This window comes from Parus major, chromosome 1A (genome assembly GCF_001522545.3).
Source record: "Parus major isolate Abel chromosome 1A, Parus_major1.1, whole genome shotgun sequence".
In the NCBI taxonomy this organism is placed as follows: Eukaryota; Metazoa; Chordata; class Aves; order Passeriformes; family Paridae; genus Parus; species Parus major.
The window spans coordinates 13,699,028-13,711,928 of NC_031773.1; the positions used below are offsets into that span (position 1 = coordinate 13,699,028).

General features: G+C 39.9%; 1 protein-coding gene across 2 annotated transcripts in view; it reads left to right on the forward strand.

Annotated features, from left to right (window-relative positions):
• Nucleotides 1-12,901, forward strand: part of SLC2A13 (solute carrier family 2 member 13) — a 146,396-nt gene that overhangs the window by 25,673 nt on the left and 107,822 nt on the right. For both annotated transcript variants that reach the window (XM_015627084.3, XM_015627082.1), the window contains exons 2-3: nucleotides 4,051-4,210; nucleotides 8,034-8,242. In XM_015627084.3, the coding sequence (XP_015482570.1) occupies nucleotides 4,051-4,210; nucleotides 8,034-8,242 (369 nt within the window). The remainder of the gene's footprint in view (nucleotides 1-4,050; nucleotides 4,211-8,033; nucleotides 8,243-12,901) is intronic.

Below are 12,901 nucleotides of genomic sequence, written 5' to 3' on the forward strand. Positions count from 1 at the left end.
CTGGGAAGGCTTTCCTAATTGCCTCCTCCTGTTCCCTGAAACCTCCTGCTGCACTCTTTCAGACTCAGAGTAGCAAAGCATATGTTTCGATATTGAAACAATAATTGAAAATATGTGACAAATGTGTCTTCTGAATTGCGATTTTTGCTTAAATGTTTTGAATCTGTAGGTTTTGGGACACATGGTAGAGGAAGTAAGGTCTGAAACAGAAATCCAGAAAGGCTGTTTCAGACAACAAGATTGTGAACATATTTCTCAGGGCAGGAAAGCTGCCATGGAAGTTGCAGAATTACTGAGTCATTCTGGTTGGAGATCCACATGTTGAGATGGTCAGGGCCTAACTGATCATGGTTCTGGGCATGTCAGCTGTTCAAGCTGCCCTGCTTGAACAGTGGTTAGACTAGATGATCTTCAAATGTTTCTAGCAATCTAAGCAATTCTGTGTGATTTTGAGCTAATACTCTAAATCCTAAGGTTTCCCTGAGAAAGCTTGTGCTATTTAATGCAGGTTTAATAATAAATAATTTCAACTACTGTATTAATGGTAGCTAAATAGCACTGGCTAGCTTGTGACAGGATTGTTGGGGTGTGCAAGCTTCCTTTTCTCTGTTTGCTTCTGTAGTCATCAGCTTCTGAGAAGAATGCAGGAGAAACAATGCTGCAAAATCTGCTGTCATGATGTGGCTTGTTCATGACTTTTTGTGAACACATTAACTTTCATGCCACCCCTATGTTATGCAGCAGGTTTTAGTTTCACCTGTAAGAGGAAAGTGTTGTAGCTGTGGCTATCTGTGGTTCCAGTAGTGTCTCAGGGCTGATGGTGTGCTCTGAACGTAAGTGAGAGCTTCTGGTCTGGATGATGGTGTGGCTCTGCTTTTTGGATGCCTAAGAAGCATTTTTGGCTGGCTTGCTTTGAACAAGATTCCTCTGCAGGTCCTATGTACAGTCAGTTTTCATTAAGAGTTTAAAGGGAGTAAAAAGTGGGTTTTTTTACAAAGCAGATATTATTTTTGGTTGTGCAGATCTTTCTAACTACTTTTTAGTAAAAACCACATACAGGTGTTGCCATCTTTACTTCTCAACTTAGCTTTACTACATGTGTGTCAAAGATGCATCTTAACATACAGTCCCAAGGAGCCTATGGGAAGATGGCCACAGTGCAGTGGAGGAACAAGCACGGGCATTAGAGGTGACATGCCCAAGGCAGAGGGGTGACAGGGGGAGCAGGAAGGCTCAGCCTCAGTAGGCCAGGGCTGCCACAGCTGTAGGGCCCTGCCCCTCTGCCCCAGCCGCTGCCTCCTGTGGGTCCTCAGTGGCTTGTGTTTGCAGCAAGTGGACACACTCCTGTGCTTTCCCAAAAAGGATTTTCTGTTATATGTGTGCAGTCTCCATCATTTTAATCATCATTATTTCAAATACTGATGTGAAATATAGGAGAGAAATACCCCTAATGGTGGGCTGGGTTTGAAAATTCACTTCTCTTGTCAAATACACAAAGGGCTATTTGAATGCTTCTTTCCATGGTGCATTCTGGTTGGCTTTGAAAATTGGTTGAATGAATTTTTAATGATCTTTTTTCTTTCCCCTGACATTTTTATTTGAGTTTTTTATTCTGTGCCAGTTGTTCAGTCAATAAGAGAGAGAGGCATTGGCATGTCCTGGGAGGCTTTGCTGGGAACTGGGTTGTCATGCTGAGTGGCTGCTGTGAGTGTTTACCTATCACAACAAAGGATCTTCTCATGCCATTTTATTATTACACAATCTGTATTCCTTGCTTGAGCTTTTGGAGGCTCCCAGCAGTCCTGTCAGGCTAACCTTGTTGCTAAAGATGATTTTGTACTCTTAGTTTGGTGAGTCAGCCAGGCAGTGGGGCACTAGCCGAAGCCTCTGCCATCCCATGAGGAAGCCCTTCTACTGTGACACAAGCAGGGAACCATAGCTGTGCTTCAGGAGCATGTGCATGCTTTTAGGTGGCCCCATTTTTTGCTGGGGCTGTAGCACTGGCCAGTGCTGGTGAGGAGCTGTCTGTGTGGGACTGGTGGAGCTGCCCCTGGCTGGAAGATGTGTTGTGTGAGATGGTGCTTGGCTGTGCTCACTGTGCTCAAGTTGTATCTCACCTAACTTCAGTCAAAATATGTTTTTGGATGGCTGCTGCCAATGTACTTCCAGTTTTAACTACAGAAGAGATTACTGTGGCTTGTCAGCATTGGTTCTTGTAAGGAAGTAGGGATTTCGACCACCAAAGCATGTGCTGCATCCAGGTGTGCTCTTCATGCACTGTTGAACTCTGTTTTTACAGTTTGTATATGTTCCTTACGTACATTTCTGTCTTCAGCACAAACAATTCATGACATAGTTTCAGGAAATACTACCAGTGTTAAGACAGAATAAAAAGCAGTTGTGGTTCAGCATTAGTCCTGGTTTCCTTATGGTGAGTTTTTTGCGTTGAATAATAGAATGGCTTGGGTTGGAAGGAATCTTAAAGATCATTTAGTTCCAATCCCCCTGTGTGGGCAGGGAGGCCACTAGATCAGGTTGCTCAGGGCCTAGTCAACCTGTACTTGAAATAGCACATGGAATATTTTTAAACCAAGTCAATAAACAATTTGTTCTGCAACAGTAATGAAATGACATAATAATAATAACAATAATGATGATAATAATAATAATGCTTGGCCTTGTTTTTGTTTTTATCTGTGGAAAACATGCTAAAGTTATTTTTAAAGTTTTGTGAACACTTGATGTCTTCAGTTAGTCACTTTGACTTATGTGTGTTTACTTGGATCATAGCATCTCTTTCTTTCAAAATTACAGTTATACCTATCCTTTTATTTAATTACAGTGTACAGGCAATGTGAATCGAAGAAAGTTTTTCTTTGTATCATTGCATCAAAACTTGAAATTCCAATACAGCTGCTAGCAACCAGTTGCTTATGGTATGCTTCTAGGGTTCCTTACTAGCATTTCCATTGTTTTCATACTTTGAAAGTAAAATTTGTCCAGCTTATTCTATTTAAGTGTGTGCAGATTTTGCCTTGAATGGAGTTAATTTTGTAAACACAAAGTCCTAAGTTTAAATCCAAAATTTAGCCCATACTGGATGCTATGAAGAAGAATAACTCTGCCCCAGCTGAAACTAGCACATTCTCCACCCCTTATTCCATCTAGATGCAGTGCATTCTTATTACCCATGAACCACCTCTCCATTCTTTGATATAATACACAGATATTATCCCCATAGTCTAAGGACCACCCCTATGAAATGTCTGTCAAGTGTCCATAAATGTCCATGGAGTTCCTTCAGCCCAGGACTTTGGGCTCCATCTGTTAGGATGGTCTCTCAGGGCAGGAGTGGTGGTGTTTTCTGTGGAGTTTCTGGACACCAAAGCCAGCTCAGTTCAGGTCACCGCTTGTCATGTCCAGCCTTGGTCAGGAACTCAGCTCTGTGTAGCTGCATGCTCACTCCCTGCTGCTAGGGTGAAGGAGAGAACTGGAAGGGTAAAAGTGAGAAAACTTGTGGGTTGGAATAAAGACAGTTTAATAGGTTTAGCAAAAGCCACGCACATGTGCAAAGCAAAACAAGGAATTCATTCACCACTTCCCACGAGCAAGTAGATGTTGAGCTATTTGCAGGAGAGCAGGGCTCCATCATGTGTTAGAGTTGTTGGGGAAGACACTCCACAACTCTGATTGTTCCCCCATTCCTCCTTTTTCCCTAACTATACATATTGAGTATGATGCCATGTAGTCTGGAATATTCCTTGGATCGGTTAGAGTCAGCTGTCCTGGCTGTGTCCCCTCACAACTACTTGTGTCCCCCCAGTGTCATTGGGGTGAGAGGCAGAACAGACCTTGACAGTGTAAGGAATAAAGAAAACGTCCCTGCATAGTTAACACTGTTTCCAGTACAAATATAAAACATAGCCCTATACTAGCTACTAGGAGGAGAACGAACTCTGTCTCAGCCAAACCCAAAACAGTATTTTATGATTAAAAAGCAATGTAGTATCTCTTTCAATTTTATAACTGTGACTGAATTTATTCTTGTAGGTGTAGCATCTATGACTGTGCCAGTGTACATCGCAGAAGTGGCTCCGCCGCACTTACGAGGCAGATTAGTCACCATTAACACTCTCTTCATCACTGGAGGGCAGTTTTTCGCAAGTGTTATTGATGGAATCTTCAGCTACCTCGCCAAGGATGGATGGAGGTTTGTGAGCCTTCCTTGCTAAAATCGAGCTGCTGTAATCCTGATTTGGTTGACAGCTACTATAATTCTTGTTGGTAAAACAGAATTTACATAGAAAGTGGTAAAACTGTCTACTAAACTGGAACTTCAATAAATAAATCTTGCCAAAACAGATCCATGCTGCATTTGCTTAAGCTTAATATTCACAGTATGTGAAGGTTTTTTGACTTTACTAAACTTTAAAGTAGGAGAGTAATAAATAAGTGTCACAAGTGTGAATGAATTGTCATGATGTTTATGAAGGTAGCTTGCCTTTTTCATTTAGAATGCTAACATGCTGATTTTTCAAAAGGCAAATTTCCAGTAAGTAATATGCTGTATGTGCAAGATAGAGGTGAAGTTGGAATATTCTTAATCTGAGCAGTGGTAATCTATCAGAATTGAAGGATATTGCAGCAAAAATTTTTAGTTAAAAGCTTGTGTTATAATAATTTATTTTCTGGGTAGCAAAAACCCAGTTCTCTCAGCCTTTTCTATGTCACATGCTCCAGGTGTGCAACCCATCTTAGTGATCTACTGTTACTCCTTGTTTGCAGCCTTCTCTTTTATTTGTAGTCTTAGTCTTCCAGGTGCAGCATGATGTGTTGAGTAGTGAAGAGCAATTGTTTCTGCAGCCTGCTGGCATGTGCTGGGTGACTTGCAGTAATGCTGTTTCATGCATGTGCCAAGTACTTCTCTTCTGGATTGAGTGACCTTCCTGTGAAGACACAGGCTACCACCTCAGTGATGAGGTATCCAAGTATTTTAGCTGCAGTGCTGGAGCTGTTAATTGAGGATGGTATACTGTCCTCAGCTAGTTTATTGCAACCCAAGGCTGAGCAGGGAAGAGTACAGATGGTCTGTCACCTGAAAGGAGTGGCCAGCAAACTGGTGGAGAGAAATCACAAAGGTTGTCTCCTGAGTCATAACATGTAAGAAGGAAAATTACAGTAATTATTGTATCTCTTGCTGACTGAATGGCTAAGCACTGGAGTGCTGCAACAAACAAAAAGGAACTTTAATTTTTCTTGACTCTGCTTGTTCTTGGAAATGCTTTATATTAAATTAAAATAAACCAAAGAAAACAAATATTAATGTGACCCTTGTGTCAGGTTAGCTTTATAAACCCTGCTAATGCCATCTTAATAGTATTGCAGCAGTATGTCAGCGAAGGAGAAATGTTACAGCAGACTTATTAAATTTCATGCTGGATTTTTTCAGGTCTGCTAGACATCTGGCTTCAAAAACAAAGTCTTGTAATCTGTATAGGAAAGAACTATATTAGATTTCTGAAAGCTGGCTCACTGCATGAAATGTCTAAAATTGCCTGATTTTACTCTAAATTGATTATATCAAAATGGCTTGCTCTGAAAATTACACCAACTCTAGAACTTGCAATGGATGTTCTCTTTCAACTAAACATTTTCTTTCTTGCCTGCTCCTTTTACTCAACTGACCAGAATTTTGCAGGCTGGAAACTAACTTTAGTGAGAGAGCACTGTCTGTACATTTCTTGTGATAAACAATCTAATAGAGTCCAACTGGTATGAATCAAGCTTTCAGGAGCTTTGATTGATTTTGCCTCCTAAGATGATTGGAGGCACCCAACTGCTTAGCTCTGGAGGCTCTGCTGCACCTAAGTGACTGAAGGGCTTTGGAGGAGCGGAAATTTAAGTAATAGGAGTCTGAAGAACTAAATCAGTGTACTTAGATGCATTGAAACATATTTTTGCATGCACTTTGACAGGATACAGCTGTTGTTTTTAATCTCTATGTTTTTTCACTCTTCATTTGAAACAGAAAAGGCTTTCTAAATATCACTCCAATTAAGATATCGAATCTACAATTTGGTGATCTTCAATGGTCTATGTATTTTGTATACAGCTACCAAAATGTTTGTGGAGAAGGAATAGTGTAGGAATAAATGAGGCCATTAATGAATGAGAGCATTAGTCACTGAGGAATGTGAACATTAGTGAATTAGTGGCACTGTTAGATACATTGACTGAAGACTACTCAGCTTATAAGCCTTCCATAGACTTTGTGGTTTGAATTTATTTTCTTTCTTATGCTTTTCTTTTTTAACTAATGGTGAACTATATAATTTTTAAAGTGTTATCAAAAAAGGGGAGCTGTTCACTGAGCTCTTTCTAGGGCAAGTTCTGCTTGTATGACCTTTAGAAATTATTTTTAAGAAGAACTGGTTTTAAGAAGAACTTGAGGGCTCAGCTGGGGGTGGGATGACTAGTCTGCATGCACATTGTCCTGGGATGGTCATACTCTTTGCATTGCCTCTTGGGTATTCTTTTTACCATTCTCCAGTTTTCTGCCTGTTGTACTGCCCATGTTTTTCTTCATTAAATCCACAAATGCCTCTAAGAGAGTATTTTTCCATTTTTATTCAAAATGCATTTCGATTTGACAAATACATTTGGTTTATTGCCCTAACATAAGGTTTTTGATAATGGTTATTCTCTCCTTCCCACTCAATTAGCAATCTCTTGCATGCTTTATAAAAAGATCCAGGTGAGAGGCTGCAGAATTACCTGTGAAAGCATGCATCCTGGGGTATGGAGAGAGGAGCTAGAGGAGAGATTAGCAAATCTCCTTAATCTCCTGACTGATGTCAAGGTGTGAATGATTATGAGTACAGGCTAACTCAGTATTCAGAGGGACTGGTTTCTGGAGGTGTTTTAATGATTATATCCACTGATGTGAAATGTGTGATAAATGCAATAATGTACAGGTGACACCAGCACTGTTTGAAGTCTTTCATGAAAGTGAAAAGAATATGGGTGAAGTGTAAAATGGGAAGAGGTCAGATTTAAAAAGCAGAACCAAATTATACATTGTTCTGCAGTTCTTTTTATCCTTTTATTGTTTTATTGAAGAAATACAAAAATGTGATATGTATAGACCCGAGCAATCCATGAAAATTGGTGGTATGCTTGTCTTCCACAGCCTTTTCCCCCACTTTGGATGGTGCAAATAACCCTGCCAGGGTGTTGTCACAGGTGTCAGTGCTGATCCTTGGAAGCATAACTGTGCTTTTACCAGTGGTAATTCTCTGTTGAGTAGAGAAACTAGCCTTAATGCAATAAATAGTAATCCTCAGGCATCTGAAATGCAGTTTTGATTTAAAACCTAACACTGCATCTGTCTGAAGATTTAAAAGCAGACTCTCTGAAAGATCTGTAAATTGCTGTGCTGGTGAAATTAACTTTTTTCAGTGTTTCTGCTTATAGTCAGAAATTTTCAAAATTAAAACTGGCAAACATGTCTGTGTGTATGTAGTACTGACCAAATTATGCATTTTTCTCTGGCCTTTTTGTTTGTTTGCTTGTTTGTTTTTTGTTTGTTTGTTTTTAATCTGTCAGAGAAACAATTAGTAGGATTTCAATCTCATTTTTGTCATCAACAGTACCTGGTTTTCTCCATGCACTTGCTTTCTCTTTCAGTTGATTATCATCACTGAAGTGTTTATCAGTTTCCAAACTAGTGGAACATTCCAGGTTTTTTATTTAATCTAACTTAGTGTACTCAGGACCAGTGGGACTAGAGTCAGTGGTGGCAGAATAGACAACATGTCCCTGAGATTTCCTGGAAATTAAGGAAAGGGTCATATTTTCTAAAATACCTGCAGAATATGATTCTTTCTGCCTTAACTTACAGTGAGGAAAAAATACAAGGAGTGGGAGATTTTTCAAACTGTAAATACAGTTTGAGTAGCTGTAATTGAATCTTCTCATAGCGTGTTTTTGTAGGCAAATAGTAGATATTCATCTATTTTCTTATTTATTTCCAGGTACATGCTGGGCCTGTCGGCTGTACCTGCAGTTATACAGTTTCTGGGATTCCTGTTTCTTCCTGAAAGTCCCCGCTGGCTCATTCAGAAAGGCCAGACTCAGAGAGCACGGAGAATTTTGTCTCAAATGCGTGGCAACCAGGCAATTGATGAAGAGTACGACAGTATCAAAAACAACATTGAAGAAGAAGAAAAAGAAGTTGGAGCAGGTATGCTGAATCCTTGTTGGCCACTCTGTCTATCAATGAGGAGATAAAAATCAGAAGAAATGTTGAAGTTGTAGCCTGTGGGAACTTGATGCTTTGCTTTTTCTTGTCTGTTTTGCTGTATTTTTTGTTTTGAAGTATTTCATGTACTGGTAGCTTCAAAAATGAAGATATTTCTATGACCCTGCACTTTCAAATTAGGTTCTGATTTTTTAAGTGAGGGAAGAGTAAAGTTGTGTAGGATTCTAAGTTTATACCACCTACACTTATGCGAGAATTGATTTCAGAAAATTGATCAGTGTAAGAATGCATATTTCAAAGTGTGGAAATAAAATAAACTTTGGTTTCTTTCTTCAGTGGAAAAGACCAAACAGACACAAGAGAGATCAGAAGGCACTGTACATACCTCAGTTATCCAGAGGCTCCTTCCCAGCAAAGTGCATTCTAGGCAAGAAGCCTTTGGAAAGATGTACAAAATGAGGCCTATAATACAGAGATTCTTTTTCTGTAAAAGCAACTTCTGAAAGTCCTTTTGATTTGTCCTTAAGAGAATAAGGCACCTAAGTAAAATCCTTTTTTCTCTCTTTTGAAACTTTGTCATATTTGCTCAGAACCTCGTGTTCATGTGTGTACTTATAAAACCAGATTACCATTTGATTGACTTTCTGTACTCTGCATATTTTTTCTTTGCTTTCTGCTGGAAGTGTTGACCTGGGAATGTTAAGTAAGGCTTTTAAGGGTTCTTGATAGGAAAATACTGTAGCTTCTCAGAGCTGGTGGAAAGAAAAGTGGAAGTCACTTTACATCTGTGTAAATTGAGATTCAGCATCTGATAATACCTATTCTCACTGCCTTATTGAGCTTGTCTTTGAACCTTACAATAAATAATTATGTGTCTGGAAGAAGTTATTTGACATACAGTTAAAGGATTTTCAAAATATTCATCAATAGTGTGAAGCAGGGCTGGGGTTTTTTCCTCACATTCAGTTTTTGATGTTTTGGATGCCTTTTTTCCCCAGTTTTTTGGGGTTGGGAAATGAAGTTAAAACTAATTTGTTAAAAAGATGAAGTGGATATTCATAGTGGATATTCTTAAGCTTGAGCTTAAGACTGCTGTGCTTAGCATCTTCATTCCAACTAGGGATTGAGCTATTTACTTCTGTGGAAAACCACTTAATGTCTAGTACTAAAGTATAACACTTTGTAGAAATAAAAGAAACAGGCATTTGGTCTACTCAGTCCCTTGTTTTCCATCACTGGGCTGTAGGGTATGACCTTGCTTGTCATTCTTAAATCTTTTGTCATGATGCTTTTTGACAGTTGTGAATCAACTGTGGTGTTGTAGGACTGACTCATCGTTAAATCAGTCCTTTGTGTATTTTTAACTTGGACTGAGACACTAATTGGGTCGACAGTCAATGAGATTGTTGTCAGGGTTATGCAGATCTTTTGGTTTCCCCCACACACTTCCCCAAAAACTTAGTGTTCCTGGAGTTTAGTTAAATCAATCACATTCCTAGGAGAGTGCTTGCTTACCATCAGTGTTTTGCTCCCAGGTAATCTACAGCTTCAGTTTTGTTACCCAAGAGCATTATAAAAATGAGGGTAGTTACCTGTATATGCTGTCCCATTTGTTATAAATGCTTAACCGACAGGCATTGGACAGCTATGGTCGCTTCTGATTTTGATTATTATTGTACTTAACTCATTTAATTCAAGATCTTAATTGTTATAAAGAGATATGTTGTATGTCAGCATTAAGACATACATTACTTTTGTTACCTTTCTGTGACTTACAGTTGGTATTTACAGGTGGTGCTAAATTGTAATTACTTTTATTTCTTGAAGAGTTGTCTGGATCCCTGGTATTGAATTTTGCTTGTGTAGTGAAAAAGCAATTTTCTGTTCATGGTTTCATTGGCAGGTTTTCAGGTTTTGACAACTTAAATGTGTGCATCTGCAAAGATTTTGCATTTTATTTTGTTATGGATATATTAGTTGTGGGTTGTTTTTTTTCTTTCTTTTGTTTGGTTTCTTAAAATCTGTATTAATGTAAAACTTTTTTTTATTAATGTCTCCTACTTGTGGCAGACAGTGTTTTAAAATGGTAGTTAATAGCAATGACAGATGACTGTAATTCCTATCAGACATTTTGAACCACATTCCAGTTTCACAAAAAACTTTAATAAACCTGAACTGACAGTGTCTGTACATGACATTCAAGGAAAGATGACTTTGCAGATTGAAAATCATCTGGCTTACTTTTCCTGTCTTTTTCTTTCTTGAAAAAGGACAGATGTTCTTTTTCATTGACTGATAAACAAGCATCTGTTGGTTCCTTAGGGCTTCACTTTCTAAAATGAAACGAAAGCTGTGTTTGACTCCTCTACAAGGGAGTAACACTGTGTAGCCATAACACATTCTCCAGTCCCACACTAAAGAACTAAAATGCCTTTTGTAACTGTTTCTTCAGCTGTTCTCCTCATGGAGGAGTGAATCACAGGGAAACTTCATCTGTATTCTTTAAGCTACTTTAAAATTTGGTTTAAATGTGTGTCATAAAACTAGAGAACTTAATTGCATTTTTCACATGGTCATCAAGCAGCCTCTGTCTTCAAAATGACAAAAAAATGCCTTCAGCAGCAAACTTCTGCTTCAGAAGTCTTCTATACAGTTTTGGGATACCTGTTCAGCAAATAATTCACATTTCTGTATACTTTCCAATACATTCAATCAAATCAGTGCTGCTGATACTCCTAAGCAGCTTATATTTTAGCATTTTGAGATTGGCATCTGGAAAATAATGTATCTTTTTGACAAATACTTTCCTCATGACTGGTTATGCAAATGGCATTTTTTTCTGGCAGTCATGGGTACTGCTTTTGCGTGCTCTGTTATGTCCTTGCAGTGACTGCTGGTGCTGTAACCTTGCATTTTGAGAGGTGGAGGGGAGGGCATTGCGTTCTGCAGCAACATTCCAAGACAAGCCAAATCTTGGTCATTGTCTCTTAACATCAGCTCTCAGATACTGTGGTGCAAAAACAGGCTGTTGATAGGAAAACTGGAATGAGGAAGATTTTAGAAAAAGTGTTCCCCAAGAGTTGAGCAAAGAGTAGTTTATAGGTGCAGAGTGGCCTTCCTTCTCAAATATGCTGTAGACTCACAGATTCCCCAGTGTTTGGCTTAGGTTCTGAAGGCTCATGGAGAGAAAAGGGAGAGAATGGTCAGAAGGGGTTTGCAGTTGAGAGGAAGATCAAAGATGTTGCTGGGAAAGCATTCTGGCACAACTTTTCCTAGCAAAACAAGTCTGACTCATACTGCTGCTGCATTGTAGTTTTTAGTACAGTTAAGGCAGAGGTTCTGTAGTGCACCTTAGTTAAAAATAGGCAATCAAATCATTACAATGCAGGTAAGCTCTGGCACAGATGCTTAATTGCAGAATCAAAGAATCATGGAATGGTCAGGACTGGAAAGGACCTTGAAGATCATCTAATTCCAATCCCCCTGCCAAAGGAAGGAAACCTCCTACTCTGAGCCTCATGCAGCCTGGTCTTGAGCACCCTCAGGGATGGGAAATCTACTTCTCTGGGCAGCCTGATCCAGCGCCTGAATACCCCCACAGTAAAGAATTTCCTCTTAGTTTCTAATCTAAATGTACACTCCTTCATTTAAGGCCATTCCCCCCATCCTGTCCCTATGTGCCCTCCTAAAAAGTCCCTCTCCAGCCTTCTGGTAAGTCCCCCCTATATACTGGAAGGTTGCTCTAAGAGCTCTCCAGAGCCTTCTCTTCAGGCTGAACAGCCCCAGTTCTCTCAGTCTGTTGGAGAGGTTCACCAGCTGTGTGGTCAACTTATTCTTTGGATTCATTCGAGATCCACATCTGTCTTGTCCCGGGAGCCCCAGAGCTGGCTGCAGTATTCCAGGTGGGGTCTCATGACAGCAGAATAGAGGGGAAGAATCACTTCCCTTGACCTGCTGGTCACATCTCTGATGCTGCCTAAGATGTGGTTGGCTTTCTGGGCTGCTGTTACACACTGTTTGTTCATGTCCAGCTTTTTGTTTGCTAGCACCCTCAAGTTCTCCTCAGGGCTGCTTTAAATCCATTCTTCACTCTATCTTTGTGCTTGAGATTGCTGTGATCCTGCTGCAGCTCCTTGCACTTGGCCTTGTTGAACTTCATGAGGTTCTCACACACCCACCTGTCAGGATCCCTCTGGATGTTATCCCCTTCCTCCAGCGTGTCAACTGCACCACACAGCTTGGTGGTGTTGGCAGACTTGCTGAGGATGCACTTGATCCTGCTGTCCATGTCACTGTCAAAGCTGTCACTATACTGACCTCTGAGGAATTCACTTGTCCCTTCTCTTCATCTGGACATTGAGCTGTTGACTGCAAGTCTTTGATTGTCACCAACCAGCCAATTTTTTTATCCACTGAGTGGTCCAGCCATCAAATCCGTGTCTCTCCAGGTTTGGATATCCAGTTTTTGTCTGTCCAGGTTTGGATAAGGCTATCATGCACAACAATGTCAAATGCTTTACACGAGTCTCAGTGGATATTTATTGCCCTTCCCTTCTCTACCACTGCTGTAACCCCATCGTAGAAGGCCACCAAATCCATCAGGCCATGGGTACAGATGAATTAGCTTGTGTTCTTAAGCAA